At 48.2% G+C, this 19,051-nt stretch overlaps 1 protein-coding gene across 3 annotated transcripts in view; it reads right to left on the reverse strand.

Moving 5' to 3' along the window:
• TCF25 (transcription factor 25) overlaps positions 1-19,051 on the reverse strand; it is a 372,469-nt gene that overhangs the window by 226,543 nt on the left and 126,875 nt on the right. For all 3 annotated transcript variants that reach the window (XM_029608348.1, XM_029608345.1, XM_029608346.1), the window contains exons 8-9: positions 300-399; positions 12-105 (exon numbers count right to left, since the gene is read on the reverse strand). In XM_029608348.1, the coding sequence (XP_029464208.1) occupies positions 12-105; positions 300-399 (194 nt within the window). The remainder of the gene's footprint in view (positions 1-11; positions 106-299; positions 400-19,051) is intronic.

Genomic DNA, 19,051 nt, shown 5'->3' on the forward strand with positions numbered 1-19,051 from the left:
AAAGAATTAACCTGTTTTCGGGCCGGCGATAGTCCAAACTGCAGGACCCGCTGGTGAGGCTGAAGACAGGGTGAAAGGCACACTCCAGGCTGAAGAGCGCTCGCTCTGCAAGACAGACATCAATGCACTATGTAAATTCAGCACACAACAGGGCTCAGACTTCACTGGACAGACCAGTCCTTTAACTGGTCAGCTTGCTCCTCAGGCAGGGTGAAACTCATTTCACCTGTCAGGGCTCCTCTTTTTCCCCAAAAGAAAGAGCCAGGAGTGTGCTTCTCTTTAGGATTACCACGCCTCACCAATCAATTCTCGGGCCATCTCCTGGTCCTCTTGCATGCGGCACACGTCACTGAGCTGCAGGAGAGAGTCTATGTGATACGGATTCATCTGAAGCAGGAGCTGTGGGGTACATAAAGATTACATAGTTCTGCTTTCTTGGTAAATGTTTTTCATTTTTTCTGTTTCAAAGTTTTATTGGGAAACAGCAAAAAAAAAAACAAATCACCAGTACAAATATTAGCAAACATCTCACTACATAATTAGTCAAACAATCATAAAACAGATACAAAATTGTTTCTCAATTTTTCAGAAACACAAACACAAAACCCCAACCCTTCCTTCCTTAGCAAATCTCCCTCAATTACCCCATGTGTCACACTAAGTCAGCCTAAAGACCAACAGCAATGGATCTAAAATTAGCCCAGGCTTTTTCACAGAATTTGTCATTCTTGCCAACAAACATTCATTTGATGCTGTAGAGGAGACCAAATGATACATTCTGTAAAAAGGTCACTCTCAAATCAAGTTCTAATGACTCCAAACTGTGCGTTAATAAAATAAGTAGATGAAATGCTTTTCTATCCAGTCTTTTGCATTTGTTGTTTAAACTGGGAATCCATATGCGCCTTCCATGTCAGGCTGTTTCTCTGCACACATGCAGGATTTCAGGTCACTGGAAATCGCGTCACACCCTGAGAGCTGGCAGGCTGATTTTTCTAAATATTTCATAGTTAAACCAAACCAGAAGATCAATATTTTTGGACTTTAATTGGTATAACAGAGGACTAAATATTTCCTTAAATTGTTTCACATTTCACTGCCATTGGAACAGAGTTCACCAACCCTTGAGGCATACAAACAAAAGGGACAAACACCAGGCTGCTGGCTAAGGGTTTTACAGCTAGAGCTAAGAAAAGGGACGAAAGTGGCAGCAGTGCCTTGTGTCCTCCTCTATTCCAAACTCTTCCCACAACTTGCAGTTTGGAGACTGGGCCAGCATAAAGTCTGTCAGCGGGTTTAGAACAGACGCCGGCAAAATTGAACGTTGGCTGTCAAACCCGCTGACAGCTGCCACTCCTGTCAAAAAGGAGTCGCTAGGGATGCGCTAGTGTCCCTAGCGCCTCTTTTTACCACGGGCCCTAATTTGCATAGGCCACCCTCCTGAATAGCGCGCCCAGGAGAGTGGCCTGTGTGTGTGCCGGGAGAGCGGGCACTCGCCGGCTGTCCCGCGTGTTTTTCTGTATCGGCCTGTATGTGATTAATAGGTGGTGTAGTCAGCAGCTTTTGGTATTGCTAGCCCCCCTCTGCCTCAGAGTAAAGCTCACTTGGGTCAAGGTGCATTAAACCTGGTAATACTGCCTTTACTTGCACAGACAAAGCTTAAGTTACAGTCTTAGGATCCAGAGTCCTCCAGGTGGGCATCACAGCTCTCATTCCTCAGGTCCCCTGGTATTTTAAGAGTATGTCTCAGACTGTAATCCTATTATGGGTTTCTTTTCAAAAGGTTTTATGGCATACCACTAGTAGACCATCTGGAACTTACAACTTTCCAACTTGCAAAGGCATTGTGACCGAGATTTCTCTTGTCAATGACATAGGGACTAGCAAAGAAATGGCTTCTTTATCCAGAAGTGTGACATTCTGGGAACATAAAAATTCCCTGGTTTGCACTCTAAAGGAAAACTGATTCTTACCTGCTAATTTTTATGCCTGAAAAACCACAGATCAGTCCAGACAAGTGGGTTTTGCATCCTTACCAGCAGATGGAGGCAGAGAATAAAAACTTTGAGGTACTGCTACTTAACAGAATGCCACCTGCAGTCCTCTCAGAATTGACCTGTACCCAAGCCAAACTAGAAAATAACTGACCCCGGATTTCTCAGGGCAAACTGTAAACAATGGATTGGAGCCCCCCTGAACTGGAGCCCCACATCAACCCCAAGGAAACAAGCCAAACCATAGGCTTGAAATATACACACACTGATAATCTTATATGCTTCACCAGTACAATCAGAAAAGGTCTTTCGCAAAGAATGGGAGGGCCTCTGGATTATCTATGATAATTCAGGAACGAAAATTAGCAGGTAAGAACCAATTTTCCTTTCCTGTTCATTCTCCAGATCATACAAGACAAGTGGGATGTACCAAAGCACCTCTTCACAGGGCGAGCACCCGAAAGACACGCTTCTCAACGCACCCTCCAGTGGGTTCCTCCAGTGCACGAACATCCAACTGGTAATGCCAGGGCAAAGTGTGTAGCAAAGACCACGTTGCTGCCCTACAGATCTCCGGTGGCAACACCAACTGACACTCAGCCCAAGAGGCTGCCTACGCCCTAATGGAGGGCACCCGCAACCTCTCTGGAACCTTCCTACCCTTGCAAAGATAGACAGAAAAAAATAGCTTCCCTTCAACCAATGAGAATTTTACCCTTCAAAGCTTTACATCCCTTCTTTGCTCCTCTAAATAAGACAAATAGATGAACCGTCTGTTGAAAAATGTTGGTGACCTTCAGGTACCGTAACAGAGCCTGCTGAACATCCAAGAAATAAAGCTCTCTCAATACCAGACCTCCTGAAGACTCATTCGGAAATGCAGGAAGCTTCACAGTCTGGATAAGGTAGAACGAAGAAATGACCTTTGGCAAAAAAGACTTCACTGTACAAAAGGATATGCCATTATCTGTAATTCTCAGAAATGGCTCCCTACAAGATAATGCCTGTAAATCCGAAATCCATCTGGCCACTAGAAAAGAAAGTTTGTTCTTACCAGCTAATTTTCATTCCTGTAGTACGGATCAGTCCAGACTGTGTGTTATGCCTCCCTTCCAGCAGATGGAGACAGAGAAAAACTCGAAGGGCACCCTCTCATAACCTAGTGTGCCACTTGCATCCCTTCAGTATAAAGATTATACAAGCAGAACAGTAATAACAACGAATCAAGCAATAACCAAACATTAAAAATAGAACTACAGAATTGAACAAGAAAGCCTTTTTCCTTAGTCTTCTGCAATAAAATTGAATATGAGCGCGGACTCTTCTTGGAACCCCCTCCCTGGGTGGGCGTCTGGACTGATCCGTAGTACTACAGGAATGAAAATTAGCAGGTAAGAACCCATTTTCTTTTCCTTGTACGTACCCGGATCAGTCCAGCCTGTTGATGTACCAAAGCTTCCCTAGACAGGGTGGGACGTTGAGAATCCCGCGCAAAGAACCCCACTGCCAAAATTGCTGACATCTGGAGCCTGAACGTCCAAGCGGTAGTGACGAGCAAATGTATGGAGCGTTTTCCAGGAAGTCGCTCTACAAATTTCTTGTGGTGATACCAACTGTCATTCAGCCCAAGAAGCTGCCTGGGAGCGAATGGAATGGGCTTTCAACCCCTCAGGAACGGGTCCGCCCCTTACAAATTTAAGCAGATGAAATAGCCTCTTTCAACCATCGTGCAATTCTTGGCTTAGATGCTTTCTGACCCTTCTTGGGACCACTCCACAAGACAAACAAATGATCTGAAACCCTGAAAGGATTCGTGACCTCCAAATAGCATAAAAGAGATCGTCTAACATCCAAACGATGACATTCTCTCACGTGCAGGACATCAGCCGATAAATTTGTAAAAGCCGGGAGCTCTACTGATTGACTTAAATGAAAGGTTGAGACCACCTTTGGCAAAAAGGAAGGAATTGTACGAAGAGATACTCCCAAATTTTATTTATTTATTTATTTAAGGTTTTTATATACCGGCATTAGTATGCAAACATCATGCCGGTTTACATTGGAACTAAAAAAGGAGGAAAGGAAATACAATGAACAGGGGTATTGGGAGGGGGCATAGCATAGGCTGCAGAGGAGATAAAGGCAAGGAAGCGGACAGTAAACTGTGATGAACTATGTACAGTATGGAGTATAACTATAAATACATTATAAATACATTATATACAGGGCTGTGGATCAATTGTGTTAGTCAAGAGGACAGAGGGGGCAGGGTGGAGCGGGAAAGAGAGGTCTATTCGAGGTAGGCTATTCGGAAGAGCCAGGTCTTTAGTTTCTTTCTAAATTTTGCGTAGCATGATTCGAGTCTAAGGGGGGGTCGGAAGGGAGTTCCAGTGCCTGGGGCCTGCGATGGAGATTGCTCTATCCCTTGTAGAAGAGAGGTGGGCTTTTTTAAGGGAAGGTATGGTAAGGGTACCTTTATTGACAGTTCTGGTGGGCCGGTCAGAGCGTGTAAAGATGAGCGGGTCATCAAGCCAGTCAGAGTTATGGGAGTAAAGGGATTTGTGGATAATGGACAGGGTTTTGAAGAGGGTACGGGATGTGATGGGGAGCCAATGAAGGTCTTTGAGTATGGGGGTGATATGTTCAAATTTCTTGGTGTTAGTGATGACTCTAGCAATGGAATTCTGGAGCATTTGTAGGGGTTTGATGGAGGAGGAGGGGAGTCCAAGGAGGAGGGCATTGCAGTAGTCAAGTTTTGAAGAGAGGGTGGCCTGAATGACAGTCCGGAAGTCTTGGTTGTGGAGGAGGGGTTTCAGCTTTTTTAGAATATTTAGCTTGAAAAATCCCTCTTTGAGGATGGAGTTAATATGTTTTTTTAGGTTTAGTTGCTGGTCCAGGGTAACCCCAAGGTCTCTTACGTGTGTTTGCGATGACGTGACTTTAAAGGCAGGGTCGTTGGAGATTAGGGGTTTGGGGGGTTGGTGTGGGGATATGAGGAGTAGTTCAGTTTTAGAGGTGTTGAGGGCGAGGTGGATATGTGTGAGGAAGTCATTTATGGAGGAGAGGCAAGATTTCCAGTGTGCTAGGGTGTTGGATAGGGAATTCTGAATAGGGATGATGATTTGCACATCATCGGCGTAGAGGTAGAATTTGAGGCCGAGGTCAGTGAGTAGGTGACATAGGGGGGTGAGGTAGATGTTGAATAAGGTGGAGGAGAGGGAGGAACCTTGCGGGACGCCTTGGGACAGGGGGTAGGGTGCTGATTCAGCGCATCCAATTTTGACGGAGAATTTCCTGTTGGATAGGTAGGATTTGAACCATAGGAGGGCGGTGCCTGAGATGCCAATTTCGGACAGTCCCAAATCAGAAATTCTCAAAAAAGGTTCCCTACAAGGGAGGGCCTGTAGCTCCGAGATTCTGCAAGCCGAGCAGATAGCCACCAAAAATACTATTTTCAACGTGAGGTCCTTTAACATCACCATTTTAAGAGGTTCAAAGGGCGGATCACACAACACTAAGCACCAAATTAAGGCTCCAGGACGGACACACAGGATGGATGGGAGGATTCAAATGCCTCACTCCCCTGAGGAAATGCACCACATCCGGATGCGATGCTACTGAGCTGCCAATAAGAGAACCCAAGGCTGCCACTTGTACACGGAGGGAATTAAAAAGACAAGCCTTTGGATAAGCCGTTTTGCAAAAACGCCAAAATATGAACAATCGAAGCCTGCCTGGGAAGAACTCCTTGTTCGTGACACCACGTCTCGAAGACTCGCCACACTCTGACCATATGAGAGAGAGGTAGATGTTTTTCTGGCTTGCAGCAGAGTAGTAATTACTTTCTTCGAATATCCTTTCTTCCTTAATCTCCTCCTTTCAAAAGCCAGGCCGCTAGACAAAATCGATCTGCCTGGTCGAAAAATATGGGGCCTTGACGAAGCAGATTTGGAAGATGTCCGAGCCTCAGGGGCCAGTCCACCGCCAGATTGACCAGATCCGCGAACAATGGATGTCGGAGCCACTAGGATTATGCTCCCTGGATGAACTTCTACCCTGCATAGAAATTTACCCACCAGAGGCTAGGGAGAGAACACATACAGGAGAACTGAGATTGGCCAGGGAAGCACCAGCGCAACGACTCCCTCTGCGCCATGATCCCTTCTGCGACTGAAGAAGCGAGGGGCCTTGGCATTTTCTCGCGTTGCCATCAAGTCCATGTGGGGTAACCGCCATCTGCATGAAATGAGATCCATTGCTTGGTCCGAAAGTTCCCACTCTCCTGGATCTATTCGCTTCCAACTCAGGAAATCCGCCTGTATGTTGTCTGTTCTGGCGATGTGAGATGCTGAAAGCAGAGCAAAATGTTTTTCCGCCCAAACCATGAGTTGCTCTGCTTCTTCAGCTACGGCTTGACTCTTGGAGTCGCCTTGACGACTGATGTAGGCTACCGTCGTCGCATTGTCGGACAGAACTCAGACCGCCTGATTGCGTAACAACGGGAGAAAGTGTCACAGTGCTAACCAAACTGCCTTGGTCTCCAGGTGACTGATCGACCAGCTCGACTCTTCCTCAGACCAGCGGCCCTGGACTGAGCGGGACTGACAGACTGCTCCCCAGCCGGAGAGACTGGCATCAATGGTCACTACTATCTAATTCGGGACTTCGAGGTCTATTCCAAGAGTCAAGTTGTGCAGGCAAAGCCACCACCCAAGACTGGATCTGGCAGGATCGGTGAGCGGTAGAGGGAACGGTAACTCCTCCGACTTGGGATCACAACAGGAAAGCAACGCTCGTTGTAATGGTCTCATATGAACAAAAGCCCAGGAAACTAACTCCAAGGTGGATGCCATGGAGCCGAGGACCTGTATATAGTCCCAGGCTTTGGGGAGTGGGAGCGACAACAAGCGTTGAACTTGCTCCGTCAATTTGGTTATACTGTCCAGTGGAAGAAATACCTTCCCGACACTGGTATCGAACCGGGCCCCCAGGAAGTCCATAGTCTGAGAGGGGATAAGGTTGCTTTTGGCTTGACTGACAACCCAACCAAGCGACTCCAGAAGACTGACCACCTTGCTGATAGCTCTATGCAGAGGTCCTTTGACTTCGCTCTGATGAGCCAGTCGTCCAGGGCTGCTGCCACCACCACCATAACTTTGGTGAATGTGCGAGGAGCCGTAGCCAGATCGAACGGCAGAGAGCAGAACTGGAAATGCATACTTAGGATCATGAAGCGAAGAAATTTCTGATGATGGGTATATGCAAGTATGCTTCCATCAGATCCAGGGATGCCAAGAACTCGCCTTTGCGGACCGCCGTGACAACCGAGCATAGAGTTTCCATGCGGAAATGTGGTATCTTCAGAGCCTTGTTTACCTTTTTCAGGTCTAGAATAGGCCGGAAGGATCCCTCTTTTTTTGGGACCACAAAATAAATGGAGTAACGCCCCGTCTTCCAGTCCTCTAGGAGGAAAAACCTTATCGCTCCGAGAGACAGCAGACGGTCAAGGGTCTGCCGGACAATCTGAGCCTTGGTCTGCAAACCGCAGGGGGATACCATAAAAAATCTTGGAGAGGTCGAGCAAATTTCAAACCATAGCAGTGTTCTAGGATGCTTAAGACCCACTGATCAGAGGTTATTCTGGCCCATTCCTCGTAGAACTGGGATAACCATCCCCCAACCCAAGGAATCGAGGGATGGGCCGGCCTTATCTCATTGAGAAGCCTTGGAGCCGGACTTCCGGTAATGATGTCACCAGCAAGGGAGGTTAGAGATTGAGCTCCGCGACCCCCCCCCCCCTCCCGGGTTTCCCAGATAGCCCCATGAAATCACGGCATTTTTCACCTTAATGTGCTGGGGCAGGCTCCTGAAGAGTTTGCGCTTCCGGAGGCAAGCTTTTGCTGTCCCTGGGGAGGTGGACGACGGCGGCACCGGCGAGGAATGGACGTGCGCGGCGGACACAAAATGGCGACTGGGTGAATTGGTAGGATATCGCAGGTACGGTTCCCTCCAGGTCCCTGCCGCCACAGGAGGCTTTTGAAGTGCTGCAGGTGCCTTGGCTCGCAGTCAGAGCCGAATGAAGTGTGTCCCACGTGGTCAAAATGGCGGGCCTCACCGTGAGTTCCTCTACCTAATGCTTTGTGCAGGCTAAGTCTCTGAGTCTTGAAAGGGAGTTTAACTGCTCTAATTCTGAATACCCCGCTCAGCTGCTTCACTTTCCATTATCTTCCTGAAACTGAGATCTTGCTGCGGGATCCCTGCGAGGCTGTAACCTGTGCATACAACAGACGGGAGCACTGATATTGGTGGGGCCGGGTCGCTGTGGGGATGTTGCGGTTTCCGGATCTGCTTCACTTCCTCACGAACCTAGTTTGGCGCCCGACTAGTGGTAGTCCATGTACTTGGAGTTCTGCTCCCTTGCTGGCTCAGGGGCACCGATCGCACCTGTGGCGAGTGGGCCATGCGACAGAGAGGTGCTCGCAAAACCGCTGTCTGCCTTCCATGCTCCACTACTGCCCTCAAGATGGCTGAGGCTCCTGCCGGAGCAAAGGTGCTGGACTCGCTGTCTGCAGAGCTCTCAATGCGGCACCGCAGCCTTGGATCTTCGTCTCACTAAAATACAAGCTTCTATGGAGGACATTAAATCGGCCCTGGAGTGCCAAACCAAAAGGTTGGATGAGACAGTGCATATTTTGTCAGACCATGGCGATCGTATATTGGAGAAAACAACAGCTAGACCGATGCCTTGGAAAGAAATTTATTAGACAATTTTGAAAGTGCCAAAGTTTCACCCTATGGCTGCATCAGGGGCTTTTTCATATTATCAACATATAAAGACAGGGCTCGTTGTATTAATCAGCTCGTACTTGCTGTTATCGTGTATCAAAAAAGGATTTTCACCATCCTTAAGAATGGGTGTTACATGATCCCCTTTTGTTACCAATTAGTAGAAAACTTGTGTGTCCACGGACAGGTTTCGATACGTTGGTATTTTTAACAGAATTTCTCAAAGTATCCATTAAGAGATGAACGGCATCTTGTTGTTTAAGATTTGGTAACAAAAGGGGATCGTGTAACACCCATTCTTAAGGATGGTGAAAATCCTTTTTTGATACACGATAACAGCAAGTACTAGCTGATTAATACAACAAGCCCTGTCTTTATATGTTGATAATATGAAAGAGCCTCTGATGCAGCCATAGGGCGAAACTTTGGCCAGAGTCGGGCACTTTCAAAATTGTCTAATAAATTTCTTTCCAAGGCATCGGTCTAGCTGTTTTCTTCACCTTCGTGGCTTTTCTAGACCGTCTACAGTCTTGTTTTGTGGGTCCTTCCCGAGATCATATAGTGGAGTCAGAACGCCACGTGGCAGCTCTTCAGACCACCCAGCGGGAGTTGCTGGCCAAGATCGAAGATTTGGAAGACCGAAGCAGACAGAATAACATCAGGATCATCGGCCTGCCTGAATCCGTAAGGGAAGGGGAGCTTTCCGCTTGGATAGAGAAATGGCTGCCTGAGCAGCTGGGCCTAGAATTTGCCACAGGCCCTTTGATCTGTGAGTGGGTTCATCGTGTTGGGCGGATGCGAGAGGTCGCTGTGAGGCCCCGCCTGGTACTGGCAAGAAAACTGAACTGGGCTCACAAAACCAAGATAATATGGGCTTTCAAGCAACGGATGGCCATGGAGTATCAAGGCTTGAAAGGGACTTAAAGGGACTTAAAGGGAGTATCAAGACTTAAAAAAAAAGAAAAAACGCCGCGGTAAGCCCGCCCCCAAGCCGACGTCAGACAGGCGACCGGAGCCCTTTAAAGGGCTCGACGGAGAGAGACGCGCCCTTTCGACCCCGGCTCTCCCTGCTAGCGCCATCCCAGGTCGGCCCTCCCCGCACGTTCGGCGCTGACCCGTCGGGGTCAGGGGAGGTGGACCCGAGGTAGGGAGAGAGGCCACACGCGCCGGAATCCCCGAGCCGGCAGGAATCGAAACCGACTTAAAAAAAAAGAAAAAACGCCGCGGTAAGCCCGCCCCCAAGCCGACGTCAGACAGGGGACCGGAGCCCTTTAAAGGGCTCAACGCTGCTAGGCGTCGCGCGCCTGGCGTCGCGCGCACGAAGGAGCGCAACAAAGGGGCCTGCCCCTTTGTGTGCCCCTTCGTGCGCGCCGGAGTAACACCAAGCAAGGCACCTTTCTTTTCAAAGCCAGCACAGCCTTGCACCCAGACTCTGCCACGCCATACCTCACCATTAAACAACCATTCTGCACTCATTCATCCATGCTCCTTTCACCCAGCTGATCAACACGCTACAGACCAGCACTCAACGGACTCACTCCACGGACCAGCACTCACTCACTCCACGGACCAGCACTCACTCCACGGACCAGCACTCACTCCACGGACCAGCACTCACTCCACGGACCAGCACTCAGACTCACTCCACGGACCAGCACTCAGACTCACTCCACGGACCAGCACTCAACGGACTCACTCCACGGACCAGCACTCAACGGACTCATTCTACAAACTGATAGATATCACAAACTAACTGACATCCACCTATTATTCACCCCCCTCAATCATCAGACACTTCATCAAACACCCTTCCTGAACACAAACAGAACATGACTCAAGGATACCCAATTCCCATCCTCCACCACAACAACATTACCAGGGAAATACCGCTCACACTTCTCCGGACACGCACCACCAGATCCCTTATACCAATCCTGGTCTCACCTTTAACCCAACTACTGGGTCTCGCACTAATCTCAGTATCCCTTTTTAACGCTCAATCAATCACAAAAAAATCACACATTCTAAATGACTACCTCCTCGATGCAAACCCAGACATCTGCGCCATAACAGAAACCTGGCTTAAACCAACAGATGCAGCCCTGGTTAACCAACTACCCACTCATCAATATGATATCTTCTCTCTTCCCAGACAGAAAAAAAGAGGCGGCGGATTGCTCCTAGCAGCCAAAAAGGAACTTAAACTTACCCTCCAACCAATTAAGTCAGCCCCTAAACTAGAACTAGGCCTGTTTAAATCTGAACACCTGCAAATCCTCCTTACATACGCCCCACCTGGTCTACTAGACTCAGATGCATCTCCCATAATTGAAACCATAGCCAAACACATCAACCTAGATGCCCCCGCATTGATATTAGGGGATTTCAACCTCCATGTCGATTCAACCCCGCACTCTCCCAACTGTGAAGCATTCCTAACCTCTCTCAAGGCGATGGGCTTCACACAAATCATCAACAATCCCACCCACAAAGCGGGGCATATTCTTGACCTGATCTTCATCAACTCCAATTTTTCTCCTTCTACCCCCCCCCCGGAATGCACTCCAGTTCCCTGGTCCGACCACTCCCTGATTACTGTCTCCCTCACAAGCAAGGAATACCACAAAACTCAACCCACCCAATCAACAATTCAATACAGGAGATCCTGCTCCTCAGAAGTCCTCAGCGAGCTCCTAACAAAGGAACTCCACAATATAGAAGTCTCTGACCCCAACTCAGCACTCTGCTCTTGGATTAGTATCACAGAATCAATAGCGAACAGAGTTTGCCCGCAGGCAACCAGAAGAAGTAAACAGACGCCTAACAGGAAACAACCATGGTTCTCCGACGAACTCAGAGAGCTTAAGCGAAACCTCAGACAAAGAGAAAACAAATGGCGTAAGACCCCATGCCCGAGCACACTAAACGCTTACAAATCGACCTTACACATTTACAGAAACGCCACGCACCGAGCAAAAAAAGATTTCTACGGCCACAGAATCCATGACCTCGTCTTTGATCCCAAGGCTCTTTTCTCCTATGTAACAGAGCTCACTAAAACCACCACCCCCTTGCATCCCAGACGAACTGGCACAAACAAAGGCAAATGAATTGGCAATTTTTTTCCACATAACTTACTAAAAGGCCTGCCCATCAATTCTTCCTCCTCTCACATCCCCAGCCCCCCCCACCTCAAACTCCGGACCCTCTCTGGAGTCATTTGAACCCACCTCCTCCCTGGAAATCGGATCAATTTTAAAGAAAATGAAACCTTCATACCACCCACTGGACCAAATCCCAACCAAGCTCCTTCTATCGGTGCCAGACTGCATCTCCAAATACCTAGCTGACATCATAAACTGCTCACTATCACAAGGAATCTTCCGGACGTCCTAAAAATTGCCACCCTCAAACCCCTTCTTAAGAAAGCAAATCTAGACCCTAGAGAACCCAACAACTTCCGGCCTATTTCCAATCTACCTTTTCTAGCAAAGATCATGGAAAAAATAGTTAACACCCAATTATCAGAATACTTGGAAGATCACAACATTCTCCATTCATCTCAATATGGATTTCGCAAAGCTCTAAACACCGAATCACTCCTCATCTCCCTCACAGACCATCTCCTCATGGGTATGGACTCCGGACACTCCTTCCTGCTAATACTACTCGACATCTCAGCAGCATTCGACACGGTGAACCATACCACCCTTCTAAAACGACTTTCGGACATCGGGATAACAGGTACAGCTTTCAAATGGTTCGACTCTTTTCTCACGAACAGAGGTTACAAAGTAAAGATCAACAACAAGGAATCTCCGCTCATCAACACTACAAGAGGTGTTCCTCAGGGCTCTTCTCTGTCTCCTACACTATTCAACCTATATCTTCTCCCCCTTTGCCAGCTGTTTACGAATCTTAAACTCAAACACTATCTCTACGCCGACGATGTCCAAATCCTGATCCCTATAACCGAATCCCTTACAAAAACACTGAAATTCTGGAACAACTGCCTCAAAGAAATCAATGACCTCCTGACTACCTTAAACCTTGTACTCAACACGTCCAAGACAGAAATGCTCCTTATATCCCTCAACCACAAAGATAGCCTACTCACAAGTCACAACAACACCCTGGTCAACCAAGCAAGAGACCTAGGAGTTATAATCGATAACCAACTAAATCTAAAAAAGTTCATCACCAATACAACCAAAGACTGCTTCTTCAAGCTGCAGGTATTAAAAAGACTCAAACCACTACTGTATTTTCAAGACTTCAGATCGGTACTCCAGGCCATTATATTCTCCAAATTGGATTACTGCAATTCCATTCTGCTAGGCCTCCCCGCCTCTTCCACCAAACCACTACAGATGCTACAAAACTCGGCTGCCAGAATTTTAACAAACTCCAATAGAAGAGACCACATCACACCTATCCTGAAAAACCTACATTGGCTCCAGTAAAACTTCAGAATTCTACACAAATGTCTCACCATCATCCATAAAGCTATATACAACAGTACACCCATCGACTTACACAACCCTCTCACGCTGCACTTCTCTACCAGACCCATCAGAGAAGCATACAAAGGTACGCTACACCCCCCCCCCAGCCAAATTCACACACCTTTCATCCACTAAAGATCGAGCCTTCTCGGCAGCAGCACCAACCATCTGGAACAACATGCCCACAGACCTTAGACAGGAACCTTGCACACAAACTTTCAGAAAGAAACTCAAGACATGGCTATTTCTACAAGCCTTCCCCGATCTATGACATCCCCTACTGCTACAACTAGGTATAGGATACCATGTATAGTGGATTACATTCAGTCCTGAATACTAGAGTCTATTATAGCCTTATGTATATATCTGTATATTATTTATTTCTGAGACTAAATACTACCTATTTCTATGCTAGCCACTACTCTGGCTTTTCCTCCTCCCAGTTCAAGTACCCCTGTTTATTGTAACTTTTCACTCTCTCCCTCTCTCCTAGCCTATTGTTCACGAAGTTGTTAATTTTAATGTTATTGCACCACTGTTTATTGTAAACCGATACGATATGATTGGTATCATGAGTGTCGGTATAAAAAAGACCTAAATAAATAAATAAATAAATAAATAAAGGCCATAGGATTCTTCTCTTCAACGATTTTTCGACTAACACAACAGCGCTGCGGAAGACCATGTCGCCAGCCTGCACTGAGCTACATAAGCGGTATATTAAATTTGGCCTGCTCTACCCAGCTAAGCTGCGCGTCTTTCACGATAAAGTTCTTTTCTTTACCTCCTAAGAGGAGGCGGAAGGTTTCATTGCTACCTTGTCACGTACCGGCGGAGAGTAAGGGAATCTACATGCTGCCTTTGTTTCCTCAATGATGGCTAAGGAGACGTTCCGGCTAACGACTGAACTCTAATGGTTTGGTGATTTATTATTCAAAATGGTGATAGCCCCCAAAGTACGCTATGTTTTGCATATGATTCCTTGCTGGTTAAAGGCGGCAGACCTTGGGAGATTATGTGCCGCTATCCAAAGTTTTGTGGAGAGGGAGGAAGGCGCGCCTTACTTATGCGACGCTGACGTGTTCCAGGGAGCAGGGGGAGGGGGGGTATGGGTTGCTGGACTTTCAGCTATATAATGCTGCCTGTCAGCTACGTTTCGTGGGAGAGTGGATTACTGACACTTACCACTACTGTGAACCTGGTCTTTTAAACTGAATGACCACCCCCTGGTCCCCACTGAGTATTATTCAAACAAGTGAGAGCGTGCACCGAGCGCTGAATTATCCCAGAATATTGCTTTACCCCTGTATTCGCGCCTGGCGGTGGTTACACTTGCGGGGGGACAGGCCAGGGCTAGTTTCAATGTTGATGCCATTGTTGGGAAATGTGAGTTTTGTACCGGGACGGGATTGTAGTGCCTTGTATCAATTTTGGGCTCGCAAAGGCGTAGTCTATGCTTGCCATCTTTATGACCATGATGCTCATGTATTGTTAGATTATGCTACTTTAAGTGCTAATTATCAGTTACCTAACAAACATTTCTTTGCATACTTGTAAGCAAGACACTACCTGTTATCTCTGCAGTGGACCACAGAGATATGGGCAGCGGAGTCAGCGTTTGCTACTAAAGTGTTTGACACGGCTCTCCTGAAGAATACTATCTCAGGATAGCGGGGCTCTGCAGGCGGATGATCGACTAGACCATCTGGCAGCAAAATGGTCTAACGAGCTCGCCCTGCCACTTACTCCTCAGTATATGCAGCAGTGTTTTACATCACTACATAGACAGCTCATGGACGTTGGGCTTCGTGAAGTCCAGTTAAAAATCCTGCATCGCATTTACTGTACTGATGTGCGTTGTTTCCAGATGGGTACGGATTCCCCTCTCTGCATTAAATGCAGAACAGATGAGGGCATGCTACTGCACAGTCTCTTTCGTTGCTCTACGCTGACTGCTTTTTGGGGATCGGTGTCTGAGGTCATCCTAAAAAGCACAGCTGTCTCTGTGCCCGCAACTGGACAATTCTTGTTGTCTAACCCACAGGCCTGTTCTGCTGAGGTCAGTCGTTAAAAAAATACATTTAGCAGAGTGGCCGTCCTATTGGCCTGTCGCACCATACTCTCAGAATGGGCAGCTCTGGACTTGTCTCCTTCCATCTCAGCTTGGTTCCAAAGAATGGCTTCTACTCTCCAGCTTGAGCGTTTGGACTACGTGATGGGCAAACGCAAGCCCGATAAAGTAAACCAAGCTTGTTGGCAGGCCTGTGCTCACCTGCTGCCAGCGGCTGTTCAAGAAGGATTGCGAACTAGTGGTTATGATTTGGGGTGGATGTAATCCCTGGTCGCTGAGGGTGGGGGAAAGAGGTGGGGGGGGGGGGGGGGGGGAGGGAAGCGGTGGCAGTATGAATGGAGTGTGGTTTGACTGGTGATGAATGAGTTTCGAGGTATTGGAAGGTTTTGTGGGTAGGGATGGGGGGGGGGGGGGGGTGAAAAAGCTAAAATGTGTTGGGAATGAGCCGTGGCTGATGGTTTACTGTTGATACAATGTAATCGATAATTTTGGTATGTATTGGTTGCGATGTACATGGTTTACACCTGCTGCTGTGTGGGCTATACTGTATGTCCCTGTTTCTTCCCAATAAAGAAATTATTTTGAAAAAAAAAAAAAAGAAGCCTTGGAGCCAAGGTTCTGCACCCTCGAAAGGAAATCTCTGCTGTCCATGAAAATACGAGCAAGTCGATGGAAAACCCCTGGAAGGTTTCAGCCTATCCTCCGGGAGCTTGTGAGCTCTGTTTTCACTCAGGGACTTTATCAACTGCTCCAAGTCGTCACCGAAGAGAAACTTTCCTTTGAATGGTAACACACCTAACTGAGCTTTGGACGAGACATCTGCTGACCAGTTGCGTAGCCAGAGGAGCCATCTTGCCAATACTGTGGATGACATGGTGCGAGAGGAAGTACGGAGAAGATCATACAGAGCATCCGCTCCATATGCCACCACCACTTCCAAGCGTTCCGCTTGCTCTGACTTGCCTGGAGCGAGGTCTCTGGACGTCAACAATTGTTGCACCCAGCGGAGGCTCGCCCGGAGCATATAGCTACTACACACCACTGCTTGGATACCCAGGGCCGAAACCTTGAAAATGCATTTGAGGAGGACTTCAAGTTTCCTATCTTGAAGATCCTTGAGCGTCGCCGCTCCTATGACTGGGATTGTGGATCGTTTTGTCACAGCCGACACTGAAGCGTCTACCTTAGGGGACTTCAAGAGCTCAAGAGACTCTTCGGGCAAGGGATAAAGTTTATCCATAGCCCGACCGACTCTCAAACCAGCATCCGGAACGCCCCACTCCTGAGCCATCAGCTGCTGGAGCATCGGATGAAAAGGAAAAGCTTTGGCTGGGGTCCACGGAATCCTGTAATAGGGTATGTTGGGGAAGCTCAACTCCGAATTCAGACAAGACCGAGGGAATAGGCTCCAACTCTTCCCTGTGAAAGAGCTGGACCACCTTCGGATCGTCACCGTCCAGAGGAGCTTGCTTTCCCAGGTCCTCCTCAGACCCTGTGCCGGGAGGGGGCAAGGTAGAAGCCAGCGCATCCGGAGCCCCGCTATCTGCTCCATCCAGAAGGGCAGACCCGCCTGAAATCGATGAGCCACGCAATTTAGCGACCCACAGGGACGACGGAGTGTCTAGTCACTTGGCAACTTTGTGGGGAGGCCAGCTGGATGACTCAAATATGAAGCACTACTCTGCTGAGTCTGAGAAGCCAAATAGGTTTTATGCATAAGAAGCACAAAATCTAATGAGAAGGCGTTAAGAGCCCCCCCCCCCCAAGGGATCAGGTTCACCATCAAAATCGTCCTGGTCTGGATCAGAGGGATCCCCAGGACTGGCAGAGACCGAGGTTGGTCAGGAGGAAGCTCCCGTGCCCCCACTGCCCTGGCTTGTGCTTCTGCAAAAGTATTCAAAATGGCCACCGTTCCCGCACTGAGAAGGAACGGATCGGCCCGAGCCTCTCGAGGTGATGATCTCTTCGCTGCACCTCGGGGCTTTGATGAGCTTCCCGCTGCCGGAATTGGGCTTCCTTCCCCGCCTGAAAGGCACCGCGAGCAGAGGCCTGAACGGGAGAGTCTCAATGATGATCCCCACAGGCAATACAACACGATGGCCGCGGCATCGTGAAAAAATCGAGAGGGGGGGGGGGGGGGGGGGAGCCGAAAAGTCGTGGCAGAAGGGAAGCAGCAGGGAGCCTGAAAAACTCTTAAGAACACGCCCAGACTCCACCCTACCTGCACAGCAATGCAGCCGCTAAGCAATTGGAAGACAACAGCAGAAAAGAAAACTGACATGCTGCTTCTGGGTTTTTTTTTTGTTTTTTTTTAATCCAGTCTGTGCAGCAAAGGGAGAAGAAAAACCGGACCACCGGTAATCTTTCTCCGGCACCTTACCTGCCAGGAGCCCCGTCGGGTAACCAACCCCAGCTTCTCAACCTGCTACCGGGGGGATGGTCTCGCAAGACCTGCCTACCCCCCTGGGAGGATTTCTTTTTTTGCTTGATTCCCTGTATTGCTAGAGAAACCCTCTTTTTTTTTTTTTTTTTTAAAAGGGATACTGCCTTAACCCTAAGATCAGGGCAAGACTGCAGGATTTGCACCACCTCCATCTGCTGGAGACAGAGAAATACTGAAGGGATGCAGGTGGCACACCAGGTTATGAGAGGGTGCCCTTCGAGTTTTTCTCTGTCTCCATCTGCTGGAAGGGAGGCATAACCCACGCTGGACTGATCTGGGTACGTACAGAGAAAGCCCACTTTTAGAGTGAAATCCTTTAGCAATGTCTTCCTTAATGGCTTAAATGAAGGCCAACAGAGAACTTGAAGAACCAAGTTCAAACTTTACGTCGGACACAACCTGCAAACTGGTGAACGCAAAGGCTTGACCCCCTTCAAAAACCATACCACATCCAAATGAGACGCCAGAAATCTGCCTTGTAGCTTGCCTCCGAGGTAACCCAAGGCTGCACTTGCACATGAAGGAACTGTATATCAATCCCCTTATCCAAATCCTTCTGTAAAAATGCCAAAATATAAGGGACATCCACTTGTAATGGATCCAGACTTTCTTCCACATACCAGGTCTCAAAGATTCTCCACACTCTGACATATACCATAGACGTGGATGGTCGTCTGGCCTGAAGCAAAGTGGCAATAACTGGCTCTGAGTACCCCCCCTTCAATCTCAAACGTCTCTTCTCAAAAGCCAAGCCGCGAGACAAAAGTGATCTACCCGATCCGAAAAGATAGGTCCTTGATGTAGTAGTCCTGGCAGATGAGTTAATCTACTGAGAGATGAACCAGATCTGCGAGCATGGACGCAGAAGCCACTCCACTGCAACCATTACAACCCTTCCTGGATGCCTTTTTATGCACCTTAACAGGCAGTCTATTAGCAGCCATGGAGGAAAATCTCTACCGGCCACGGGAGAACCAGAGCATCCATTCCCTCGGCTCTGACTTCTCACCTGTGACTGAAGAACCGCTCTGCTTTTGCGTTGCTCCACGACACCATCAGATTCAACTGGGGTATGGCCCAAATAAGGTCGAAGGCCTCCACTGACAACTCCCATTCCCCTGGATCCAACTGCTACCTGCTGAGATAGTCCGTTGCACATTGTCTACCCGGTGACACGCAAAGCCACTATCCCCTCCAGATATTGCTTTGCCCAGGCAAACAGGTCTTGAGCCTCCAGAGCCACCACTCACCA

The sequence above is a fragment of the Rhinatrema bivittatum genome, chromosome 7 (assembly GCF_901001135.1).
Source record: "Rhinatrema bivittatum chromosome 7, aRhiBiv1.1, whole genome shotgun sequence".
In the NCBI taxonomy this organism is placed as follows: Eukaryota; Metazoa; Chordata; class Amphibia; order Gymnophiona; family Rhinatrematidae; genus Rhinatrema; species Rhinatrema bivittatum.